This window comes from Musca domestica, unplaced genomic scaffold, assembly GCF_030504385.1.
Source record: "Musca domestica strain aabys unplaced genomic scaffold, Musca_domestica.polishedcontigs.V.1.1 190, whole genome shotgun sequence".
NCBI classification, from domain to species: domain Eukaryota; kingdom Metazoa; phylum Arthropoda; class Insecta; order Diptera; family Muscidae; genus Musca; species Musca domestica.
In genome coordinates, this window is record NW_026712246.1 from 248,272 (window position 1) to 261,577 (window position 13,306).

The following is a 13,306-nucleotide window of genomic DNA, read 5'->3' on the forward strand; positions in this document are numbered from 1 at the left end:
ATGGTCAAAATTTTGAATTATTACAACTCTCATAAAATGTGGTGTAAAAGTCCGATTGCCTTCAAATTTCACACATCGCAATATTTATATTAACCCAAGGCCTGGTGTTGAGATGGAATATCTCGGTCCACTCAAAAGGCTCAACATTTTGAATATCCATGAAGCTCATAAAAAGCGAAATTGACATCTGATTCTATTCAAGTCTTGGTACATCCCAAAATTTCGTTTAATTGCATGTCCCAATATTTATATAATATTTATTTAGGTCCGATACGAAATGGCCAATATTGGCCCATTCCTTTGGAACCTACTGCATAAGGGGTTAAACATTTCAATAATCATAACAGAAGTCAAAATATTTTTAAATAATCGAATATTGGCTGAGGTTATACGTCTGTCGGCAAAACCGACTGCTACTTTTTTATTTGTTACTTTGCTGTTTAATAATCGGAATAAAAAATTCAAAATGTCAATACAGGTAGGTTTTTGAATCCTAATAAAAAAACAAAACATTTTTGGGGGACGTGGGTCCATAATTCCAGAAATAGTAGGCTTCATATAACAAAAAATTCCTTATGTTTTGTCGGTTATTTAAAAAATATTAAATTTAGGTAAACTTTGGCTCGCAAAGCCGGACATACCCCAGAGAAGAAAATCGTAAGATGTGACCGAAAGTCGATTATTTAAAAAGGATCTAAAAATAACTTCTTTTGTTCCGAAAATTTTCCAAATTTATACTTTGTCCATTTCAATATTTCTACCACTGGTAGATCTGGAGTGAAGATTACGAGACTTTCTACTGCTCTTTCAAAAATTAAAAAAAAAAAACAAAAAAAAAATAGGTTTCAGTGGTGTCTCGGAAGACATATACCCTCAAGTAGAAGTATTGAGTTATGGGAAAATAATTTTCTCCAAACGTTATGAACATTTGAGAAGATGGACCAATGCTTCTTATCTCCGGACTCGATCCCAATTTGGATAATATGTTACGATGTACCAAATTTGGAATAATTTGGATTCTCTAAATATCCTCGAAGGGATTTGGCCCAAATATATCTATTGTTTCGATAATGCACATTTCGCTGGCGATATAAATCAACTTCATTAGCGAAAAATCCACCTTTAAATTTCAGATTATTTTCAGTAGTTCGTCCTTTTTAGGCCTTTTTAGTACTTAAAAAGCAAAATTTTTCAGTTTGATGACATTTTTTTAATCAGTACATAGTTCTATACATTACTCAAGTTTTTCCTTTTTCGGAAAGAATAATAGAAAAATGTTTACCTTTAAAGAAAAAAATCTTCAAAATCGTTATTTTTGTATAACTATAATACTCCCTTGAAAACCTTTCCCTATCCCTATCCTAGACACGGGCAGTTATCGCAATATAAAATGTCACGATTTCAGGTCTATCCCTTCACCCAATACCAAATTTAATTAAATTTAGTATATTTCATAGAATTATGACCCAAAATTCCAAAAGCACCTCCATATCTTAACCAAAGACACCAACAGTGCTATCTATATGAAATTTCAGGATTTCAGCTCTATTCCTTCACCCAATACCAAATTTAGTACTATTTACAAGTTTTTGTAGAATTATGGTAGACATTTCCAAAACCACCTCCATATCTCAATTCCAGCTACCAACAGAGACCTCAATATCAAATTTCGGGATTCCAGCTATATCTGTTCACCCAATACCAAATTCAGTACCACTTAGTATCTTCCGAACAATTATAGTACATATTTCCAAAACCACCTTCATATCTCAATTCCATATACCAACGGAAACCTTAATATCAAATTTGAAGATTTCAGGTCTATCCCTTCATCCACGCATTTACCAACCGCCGCCAAATCTTAAATTCAGATACCTTCAATAATCTAAAAATAAAATGTCTGTATTTTATCTCAATGTCCTCACCCAATTACAGATATAGTACCATTCAGTATACTACCATTTCGTATATCCTGCCCTTCATCTGTGACTGTTGTTCCGAATTTTAGAATTCTAGCTCATTCCGTTTGTCCAATACAAGGTATTAATTTTTTTGTACATTTTAGTACTTTTTGTATCCTTCTGATACGAATTTCCAAAAATCCAGTCTCACCACACGCCTATGTACTAAGACTGACCCTCGTGCAAAATTTCAAGAATCTAGCTTCAGCCGTTTGATTTTCGATCTGGGTGTTGAGTTTAGATTAGTCAGTTAGTTATTTTACCACTCTTTTATATATATTAAAAATTCCCATTTAAGGCTATTGGAGTATACGTAAACATTATAATATATTTTCTGAATTTTAATTAAGATTCAAAACATATTCCCATTTCTTCCGATATCTCCTTAATATATGTCTTTTGTTTTGAAGACAAAAATCCAACTGATACTCCCACCTTTTTCTCTGGCCATGGAAGTACATTTTTAGCTTCCATGGCCTCAGGTAAAAAATTTTGAACTTAAATATTTTCGAAATCACTTGTTTATTAATGAAATCTGTTTGAAGCACAGCACACATTGATTAATCAAAAGAATCAAATGCATGTACATATGTACATAACATCCTAACATTCTTATGTTCATTCGTCATGAAAATACCACATGCAATTGTAGGTGATAACCCATGAATGTCCTACAATTATTATCTCAAAATTATGCTGCATTATTGTTAAAAATTTTTGAATGACATATGACGATCAGATTCCGTATCATCAGAATGATGAAAAAAAAATATACTAATGGCACTAGATCAATTTAGGTAAGACCTTGTCGAAATAACGGTTTTAGACCCTAGGTCTCTTTGCACTAAATCCGTTTCAGAACATTTGGAGTCGATCTAGCGATGTCCGTCCGTCCGTCTGGTTGGTGCACACGATAACTCTCGAAGGCAGTATCCGATTTGATCCAAACTTGGTATATCGTAATATTTTTGTCAAACTTAGATCAAGTTCGGAGATGGGCAATATCGGTCCACTCCTTCTGGTACTTCCCCCACAAACGGTCGAAATTTTCAAAAAATATATTTTTTGCACCGAAAGTTTTGCTCCAACTTGCACATCCTAATATTTGCGTCAGTGCTAGGTCAGGTGCGAAAATGGACAATATCGGACCACTCCTTCTGGCAACTCGCCCACAAAGGGTTTAAAATTAAATAAATAAATACAACTCTAATAAAATGTGATGTAAGAGTCCGATTGTCTTCAAGTTTCACACATTCCAATATATATATTAACCCAAGGTCTGGTGTTAAGATGAGCAATATTGGTCCACTCCTTCTGGTACCTCCCTCACAAATCGATATTTTCAAAAATATATATTTTTTGCATAGGAAGAAAAACGATAATCCGATTTTGCCCCCACTTTGCATATCCTTATATTTGCGTCAGTGCTAGTTCTGGTGCGAAAATTTATAATATCGGTCTTCTACTTCTGGTACCTCCCTCACAAAGGCTCAAAATTTTGAATATCCATGAAGCTCATAAAAAGCGAAATCAACATCCGATTCCCTTCCAGACATGGTACATCTAAAATATTTCCATCAACACAAGATCTGTTATAAAGATAGTAGAGATCGGACCATTTCTTTTGCTACCTGACCTATATAGGGTTCAAGATTTTAAAAATCAAAATGCTCAAAGAAAGAGAAATAAGAATTCAAAACTCTTCAAATTTCACACATACAAATATTTTTGCTAACACAAGATCTGCTGTGAAGATGCTATATATCTGCGAACCCCTTCTGGTACCCCACCCACAAAGGGATACAATTTTTAATACTTTTATCTGTCATAAATTGCAAAACAACTCAGCGATTCTTTACAACTTGCTATATCTAATTATATGTCTCTCAACCAAAATCCTGAGATGAATAAGGAATTTAAGATTTCCAATAAATTGGATTTAAAAGTTTGATTTTCTTATTTATTCATAAAAATTTTTATATCATATTTATTTAGGTCCGATATGAAATGGACAATATTGACCCATTCTTTCAAAACCCACTCCATAGAAGGTTAAGAGTTTGAAAATTCATAACAGTGTCAAAATATTTTTAAATAATCGAACATTGGCTGAGGGTGTACATCTGTCGGCAAACCCGACCGATACTTTTTTACTTGTTTTTAAGCGCATTTAATGGTTTAAAGGATTTTCGACATGAACAACTGTTCATCATTTGGGGCATTTTATGAGGATACTACGTTTATTTAATTTCCAGTAATTTTTTATGTGCCGAAAAACATGTCTAAAATTTTTTGGTGCCTCTAAGAAATGATATTATGAAGATGTCTTAAAAAATATATGGTGCATTTGAACTTTCCATGATAAGAAAAAGCTTTTGATAAACTATAAATGTTGTTCGCTAATATGTATTGTGAGAATGTGTGCTACGAAGTACTGTCGATATTGAATACTATAAATTTTTATGCCGGCGACACAGTGAAACTCATTAGAAACCAGTTATTACATTGTTTTTTTATTTGTGTCATTTGGACATTGAAAAAAATGCATTTAAGTTTCAACAAATCCTAATATTCATGGGATTCCCAGAAACTGAGTTCATCTGCCAAAGCAAATTAAATGTGTACAGTGGGATTGATTTCTAAAAAATTGTTAAAATAAATTTAATAAACTAAGGAGGCATAAGTCATAGACCATTGACCATTTTTTCACACAATTTTGCTTATCATCATTGAAATCCTATATTTTAATTTACTGCACCAACGCATCCAAATATTAATTTAGGAAAGGAATTTTAGTACATTTATATAATAAAACAAGTAAAAAAGGAGGTAAGTTCGGACGGACTGAATTTTTATAACTCTCCACCATATCGAAGGAAATTGAAACATTTGAAAAAAAAATCGTATATACGAAATTGTTTGTCGTGGGCTGTAGTGACCATTACGAACTTCAAATATGAAATTTGTTACAATTACGGTGAATGATGTCGCAAACATCATGAAAACACGGAGTATCGGGAGGTACTGAAGACGTGGACCTACACGGACAATTTTCTGTCTTAAGTTGTAGTACCCATTAGGATCTTCCAGTAGGAAATTTTAAACAATTCCAGTGAATAATGTTGCTGAAATCATCAAAATACAGAATATCGGGAGGTAAATTTATATGGGGGCTATAGGAAGACTTGGACTTGTATACAAAAATTTTTTGCATAAGCTGTAGTACTCATTATGATATTCCAGTACAAAATTTGAAACGATTCTTGTGAATAATGCTTATGAAATCATCCAAATATATTGGGGCTATGCTAGGACTTGGCCTGAATACAAAAAATTTTGTCATAGGCTGTAATACCCATTACGAACTTCAAATACTTTAAATAACTCCGGTAAAAAATGTCGCTAAAATCATGAAAATACCGAATGTCGGGAGGTACCGTTATATGGGGACTATACGAAAATATGGACCGACATAGCCCATTTACGAACTTAACCTGCCTACTGGTAAACTATGCATGTATGCAAAATTTTAGCCTCAATTCGTACGAAAGATAATGTGATTACAACAGACAGACAGACGGACATGGCTATATCGTCTAAGAATTTTACGCTGATCCAGAATATATATACTTCGTAGGGTCTATTATGAATATTTCGAGGAGTTACAAACGGAATGACAAAGTTAATATACCCTCCATAGAATGGTGGAGGGTATAAAAATACCAATGTATCTATTTTTAGTATACAAGACTAAGAGTAGAATTTAGACACAATTTTCCGAATAACATTTTATAGCAAGAAGCCGAATCAAATCAATGCCTTCTTCTCCACCTCTGTCTAACAAATACACAAAATTTATTTTTTTACTCTTGTGAGTGTGTGTGTGTGTAAACTTATGATCTGCTGTATTTAAATCTACAAAATCGTGATGAAATTCTTCTAAGTAAGCAAAATCTTAAAAATTACAACATTGTATTTCTCAATTAGCAATTACAATAAAATAATTATTAAAGTAATTAACTTTATTACGTGAAATTTTGCGGTCACGTTTCAAAAATAATAACTGGCAGTTAAGATGGTAATCAAAATCACAATTTTTTTACTTCATTTCATTTTTATTCAGCAGTAAGATGTTTTGATTTGAACTAGAATCCAAGCATGTAAACTGGTGGGATTCCCAAGAATTAAGCGACAAAACCAACATCGTGGCTCAAATTACTTAAATCGGTAAATCATTTTAATTTTTATACCCTACAACACTATGTGTTGGGGGTATTATAAGTTTGATTGAGACAAAAATTATATAACACCTCGAAATAATGGTTTCCCACATAGGAAAGTATATATGGATCTTCCTAGCTCGCCGATGATCTAGCTATGTATGTCCGTCCGTCCGTCCGTCCGTCTGTCCATGTTGATTTGTAATCAAGCTACAGGTCGCAATTATGAACCGATCCTCACGAAATTGAAAGTGGAGGTGGGGTTATGGTCAGATAACCCCACCTATTGTTTTTGGAGATGATCGCACGACATTTTGGGGTTAAAATGGACCAAAAACATAAAAATTTCCTGATTTTGCAGTTGCTCTATAGGCCACAATTATAGACCAATCGAAGCGGTATTGTGCAGGTAGTTAGAGTTTAGGCCTGGGCAGACCACATTTAGCGGGTAAAATAGACCTTAACTTTTTTTGTAAAAAAAAAAAAAATACGAAATTATCCACTAAACCGCGAATATTTTTTTATTCTGGCGAAATCACAAATACACGAAAATGTCACTTCTGACCGTTACATTGATGCTCATATCCAAAATCTCGCATATAAAGCAAAATATATACAATCTTATATATTTAAAGAAGGCAATGTTAGTTAGATCGCTGATAAGTCAAGAACTGCTGGACTGATTTTCACAATACTCATCAATTCGAAATGGTCTCTTGCCAGAAAAGAATAACATTAAAGAAAATCGCGTAAAAATATGTCAATAAAAAAGTGAATATTTTTTGTTAAATTTTTATCAATTTTTGTAATTTTTTATCGCATGCGATTTTTTCAGTTTGACTTAAAATTTTGAATTGAACATTTTTTAAAATTTTTTCTACACCCCCTATCACTATGTGTTTTGAAGGTATTATACTCAGGTCGCAATTATCGTCCGATCCTCAAGAAATTTAGCATGGGGTAAGATTAGGATGAGAATTATACTCCAGACACACAACCGCCAACGGATTGGTATCCGGAGATTTTGGTGGCCATAGTGCGCTGAAAATGAAGCGACGAACGTCATTGTGTAACTAAAATCTTGGGTGGCGCGTGTTGATTGCGATTATGTTGAGTCCGGTTGAAATGTCCAACGTCTGTGACCAAAATGTTTGCGAGCCCAAGGCTTTAATACACTCTCCAGAACATTTTCACGATAATATTCGGCATTTATTCTAATGCCCCGGTCGATTAATACGAGCGGATAGCGACCATCGGCTGGCTTGAGTTCTAGTGGCCATCCGAAGGTGCACTTTCAGCTGACCTCTTTGGCAAGAAAACACGATAATTTTGTTTGTTTACAAACTTCAGGACAATGAATGTTTTCTCATCAGAGAAAACCAAATTCGGCAGTTCACCACTTTCTGCTGTGCGAAGCAAATCTTTAGCTCTTTTGAGTCTATTTTCTTTCTGATGCGGTGTAAGTTCTTGCACTGTTTGGAATTTCAATGGCTTTACCCTGAGCTCATTTTTCAATATTTGTTGAATGGAATATTGCGATATGTTCAGCTCACGAGCCATTTTTCCGTCACTGCTACGCGGGTTTCGATCCTGTCGCTTCTTTACTTTTCGAACCATTTCTGCTGATGTTGCTATTTTCTTCCGTCCACTTCCTTGACGTTGGGCTACGTTGCCAGTATCACGGTAACGAGCGATGGTACGAGACACAAAAAAATTATTCACATTTAAATGCTGGAGTGCTCTTACGATAGCCACTTGTGGTTTTCCAGCCAAATATAAAGAAATCACAATATCGCATTTGAATTCCATCACGAATACCTTTTTTTCTGGAAAATTCTCACCAAAAATGCTTTTGTACGTTTGTAAACAATATAATGGGCTGTCACTGGAATAATTTTTAGTAGCTGTCGGACGAGTGGTTTAGAAATGACAGCAGTCTGAAGTTGGTTACAGTTTTTTCTTCTCAATAAAGAGACAAATAAAAGAGACATTAAGCTCCGTCGGTCCGAACTTTTTATAAAAATCTCAACTTTTTATAAAAATCTCTCTCTCAACCGCGGACCTCGGTGTGCAGCCAACTAGAAGTTGCCGTCTCTACGTTCAGAGCCATTAACCCGTCTTCCTAAAGCAGCACTAAAACTAGTGTATGCATTGGAAGCAATGTAGTTGTTGTGGACAAAAAATCCATCACTACAAAAACAACAACTTTGCTGTAAAAAAGATCTGCCACTTGACCAACTTGAGTCGAACTTGGAGAGTTTCTAGTGTATAATTCGAATATGCTAGTTTGCAATAAGTTCGAAATATATACTACTTTCCAGAGAACGGCCCTTGTAAGCCATCATCCACACCAAATATGCCTGATGAGCCGCTTAACCAACGGCGAAACGCGTCACATAGTGGTGAGTGTGTGATAGTGTCTATCTGGCTTTCCTTTTCCCTGCAAATTTCAGACCATTTTCGTCTCGAAAGAGAAACAAACACATGAACTGATCTTGTTGGAAACTGGTCTTCAAAATTCTTAAAAAAACCAGAAGGAAGCCCTTAATAGAGACTATACCATAAGTGAACCCATATTAAATACATTGTCAGAAATAATCTACAAAAGTGGGCCAAAGCCATTAAAATACCAAAACTCAGGAGCCACTGTAGTAAGTGAGCTATAGCAAAATTTAATATTCACGCCAAATTTAATTTTCTTACTGAGACCCCGAAATCTTGAATTGTGTCTGTTCTTGTTGGAATATGGACAGAAACTTAAAAAACCGAAAATAAAAATAACAAGTAAAAAAGCTGTAAGTTCGGCCGTGCCGAACTTTGAATACCCTCCACCATTTGGAACGAATTAGAAAATTTTCAAAAAAAATAAAATCCATTAAATTTTATTTTAAATCTTTACAATATCTAATATAGGAAGGTGCCGATATATGGGGGTATATATGATATTGTGGACCTATTAAGACAAATCTATGTTTGGGTGTAAAGTACTCACAAGGAACTCCTTGTGTGGATTTTCAGATAATTCCACTGGAAAAAGTGGCTAAAATAATCAGAATCCCGAATATGGGAGGGTGTACCGTTATATGACGGATATACGATATTGTGGACCTTTATAGACAATTCCCTTTCAGGAGGTAAAGTGTTCACAAAGAACTCCTTGTGGGGATTTTCAGACAATACGATTTAAAAATGTGGCCAAAATCATCAAAATACCGAATATCGGCGGTACCGTTATATGGGTGCTATACGATGTCATTAACCTATATAAAGAATTATCTGTCGGGGGGTAAAGTGCTCACAAAAAAACCCCTTGTGTACAATTTCTGTTGAAAAATGTGGCTAAAATCATCAAAATGCCGAATATCGAGGGTACCGTTATATGGGGGCTATACGATATCGTGGACCTATATAGATAATTCTCTGCCGAGTTATAAAGTACCCACAAGGAACTCCTTGTGTGGATTTTCAGACAATTCCGTTGAAAAATGTGGGTAAAGTTATCAAAATACCGAATATCGGGGGTACCGTTATATGGGGGATATACGATATCGTGGACCGATAAAGATAATTCTCTCTCAGGGGGTGAAGTATTCACAAGGAACTACTTGTGTGAATTTTCGGACAATTCCATTGAAAAATGTGGCTAACATCTTCAAAATACCGAATATCGGAGGGTACCGTTATATGGGGGCTATACGATATCGTAGACCGATATAGCCCATTTTCGAACTTGACCTGCCTGCAGACAAAAGAGAGATCTGCGCAAAATTTTAGTTTCCTATCTTAATTCGTTTAGACTGTAGCGTGATTACAACAGATGGACATACGGACGGACAGGGCTAAATCGTCTTAGAATTTTACGCTGATCAAGAATATATATACTTTGTTGGGTCTAAAATGATTATTTCGATGAGTTACAAACGGAATGACGAACTTAATATACCCTCCATACTATGTATGGTGGAGGGTATAAAAAGGTGCTATACCTTAGCCCGAATCGATTTTTTCCTATGAATAATATAAATGTCTGCACAAAATTTCAAAGCTTTATCTTTTAAAGTACGAAGTCTATCGAGACTTCATAAATATTCTCCGAGGATAGATATATCGACATATTTCGAGATGTTGCATACGGCATGACAAATTTAATATACGCTCCATTTTGTGGCAGGGTTGTTATTTGCAAAAATCGCCGAATGGGTCCAAACTTGCATTACTATTTCCGAATCAGCAATTTTTGGTAACATCAATAAACTTCTTAAAATATTTGTCATTTTAATTATAGTACGAACTATGTTCCTGAAAACCATAATCCTAAAATATTATCTCTTTTTGTTCGTATTTTCAGGCTGCCTCCAACATAGCTCGTGACTTTCCCAAAGTTATAAAAGTCTTCTTCAACATTGCTCTGAATAGCAATGGTGGTGCCCTGTATCAGACGCACACAGCCGATGAGTGGCTGTTTAAGGGTTTCTATGATGAATTTCTGGACTATGCCATGAAACTGAACAACTCAATGACGGGTGACATAAAGGATAATCATTTTGCTTGGTTCCTGCATCGTAATGGTTCGGCAGATTTCGAGGGGATTTTTACGATCAACACCGGTGTCGAAGATCTACGAGAAATGGGTGAATTGAAGCTATGGAATGGTGTTAATCACACAGGATATTTTAAGAACGAATGTGGTCGTGTGAATGGCAGCACATCGGATTTGTTTGTACCCAATCGCAAGCCCGATGAGTGGATAACGATTTTCATGAAAGACACATGTCGCATCATCAATTTGGTGCCATCAGGTCGGACTACAATTGAGGGAATTGAGGGTATACGCTATGAAACGAAACCGGATACATATGATAGTGGTACACTTAATCCGGATATGAAGTGTTATTGCCCGCCAGAGTTGATGCCTAATAATTGTCCCAAGCATGGTGCCACAGATATACGCAGTTGTGCTGACGGCGCTCCCATGTTTATGTCACATCCCGGATTTTTATATGCCGATCCAAGTTATGCAAATACCACAACGGGAACCAGGGCAGATCCGGAAAAGGATGTTTTCTTCATAACCATGGAACCGAAATTAGGTGTACCCTTGGATGTAAATGTGGCCATACAGATTAGTTTGTACATTCAACTGGATAGGGATATATCGTAAGTTTGTGGTGTATTTTTTGAATGCTTAAATTTTGTAAAATATATATTTATTTTTCAATTTTAGACTACTCAGGGGCATACCCTCGTTTTATGCCCCTCTCTTCACCATTAACAGTATTGCCAAAATTACACCCGATATTGCCAAGGAAGTTAAGGTATGGGGTATCAATTTTTAAATAAATATTTTTTTTTTTCAAATAATAATTTTAATTTTTAAACATTCTTTTCCAGCTCGCCCTCAATATCCCCAACATTGGCCTATACACCGGCATCGGCATAACATGCCTGGCCGTTTTAATAGCATCTGTGGGCATATTTGTCACGGTTACCAAGCGATGGTATGAACCCATCGGTGATGAAAACACCATCATTAATAATCACTAGTTTTAGAATCAACAATTCCCAACTCTGCACCAAAGCATTTACTAGGGCTAAAGCATTTGCAGGAGTTAAGAACAAATTTATAGTTTTAAGTTAGTCATAAGAGTTTTTGTACCGCTTTTTTAATTATTATTTTATAGTTTAATTTTTTTGTATCCTTGCCAAATGAAATACTATTGTTACATAAGATCTCTGTTCGAAAGAACAAGAAATAAAAAAAATAACAAGTAAAAAAGCTGTGAGTTCGGCTGGGCCGATCTTTGAATTCCCTCAAAAACTTGGATCGATTTTGGCAATTTTCAAAAAATATATAATCCGTTAAAAATTCTGTTAAAATCTTAAAAATAACGAATATAGCCGTTATTTTAGGGTCTATACGACGAAGTGTCAAAAGCCATAACAATATTCAAATGCGAAAATTTAAAAAAAAATCGGTGGATAATGTAGCCAAAATCATTAAAATACCGAATATCGGGAGGTACCGTTATATGAGAGGTATACGAAGACGTAGAACTGCACGTACAATTTTCTGCCATAGGCAGTTATATCCATTAAGAACTTCAAATAGCACATTTGAAATTTTTTTGGTGAATAATGTCGCTAAAATCACCAAAATGCCGAGTATCGGGAGGTAACGTTATAGATGGGCCATACCTGACCTGCACGGACAGTTATTTGTCATAGGCTTTAGTATCCATTATGAACTTCAAATGGCAAATTTGAAGGATTTCCGGTGAATAGTGTCGCTTAAATCACTAAAATGCTGAAAAGAGGGACATACCATATGGGGGCTACACCAAAACATGGACCTACATGACCCATTTTCAATACCAAAAGACCTCAATACCTTCCCATTTGCAAAGAACTTGGAAATTTTCAAAAAAAAAAATCCGTTAAAAATTTGGTTAAAATCTTAAAAATACCGAATATTGCCGTTATATTGGGGTCTGTATGACGTGAACGTACATAGGCATTGTTTATCATAAGCCATTACCATATTCAAATTCGAAACTTGAATAAAATCGGTGAATAATGTAGCTAAAAATATCGAATAAAGGGAGGTACCATTATATGGAGGCTATACTAAAACGTGGACCTACACGTACAATTTTCAGTCATAGGCTGTAGAATCTATCACGAACTTCAAATACCAAATTTGAAATAATTCCGGTGTATAATGTCGCTTAGATCTTCGAAATACCGAATTTGGGGAGGTACCGTTATATCGGAGCTATACGAAGACCTGGACCTGCATAGACAATTTTCTGTCACAGGCTGTAGCATCCATTGCGAACTTCAAATACGACATCTCAAACAATTGCGGTAAGTATTGTATCTAAAATCGTCAAAAGACCGAATGTAGGGAGGTACTGATGTATAAGGGCCTATACGATGACCTGGACCTACATAGACAATTTTCTGTCACCGACTGTAGTTCCCATTACGAACTCTAAATGAGTAATTTGAAACTACTCCGGTGAATAATGACGCTAATATCATCAAAATACCGAATATCAGGGGATACCGTTATATTGGGGCTATCGAAGACTTGGACCTGCACACAAAAATGTTTGTCATGGGCAG

The 13,306-nt window shown here is 35.3% G+C and overlaps 1 protein-coding gene across 2 annotated transcripts in view; it reads left to right on the plus strand.

Annotated features, from left to right (window-relative positions):
• Positions 1-11,957, plus strand: part of LOC131802062 (protein croquemort-like) — a 33,883-nt gene extending 21,926 nt beyond the window's left edge. For both annotated transcript variants that reach the window (XM_059121407.1, XM_059121408.1), the window contains exons 4-6: positions 10,530-11,338; positions 11,406-11,496; positions 11,573-11,957. In XM_059121407.1, the coding sequence (XP_058977390.1) occupies positions 10,530-11,338; positions 11,406-11,496; positions 11,573-11,725 (1,053 nt within the window). In that variant the 3' untranslated portion in view covers positions 11,726-11,957. The remainder of the gene's footprint in view (positions 1-10,529; positions 11,339-11,405; positions 11,497-11,572) is intronic.
• Positions 11,958-13,306: the final 1,349 nt, after the last annotated feature.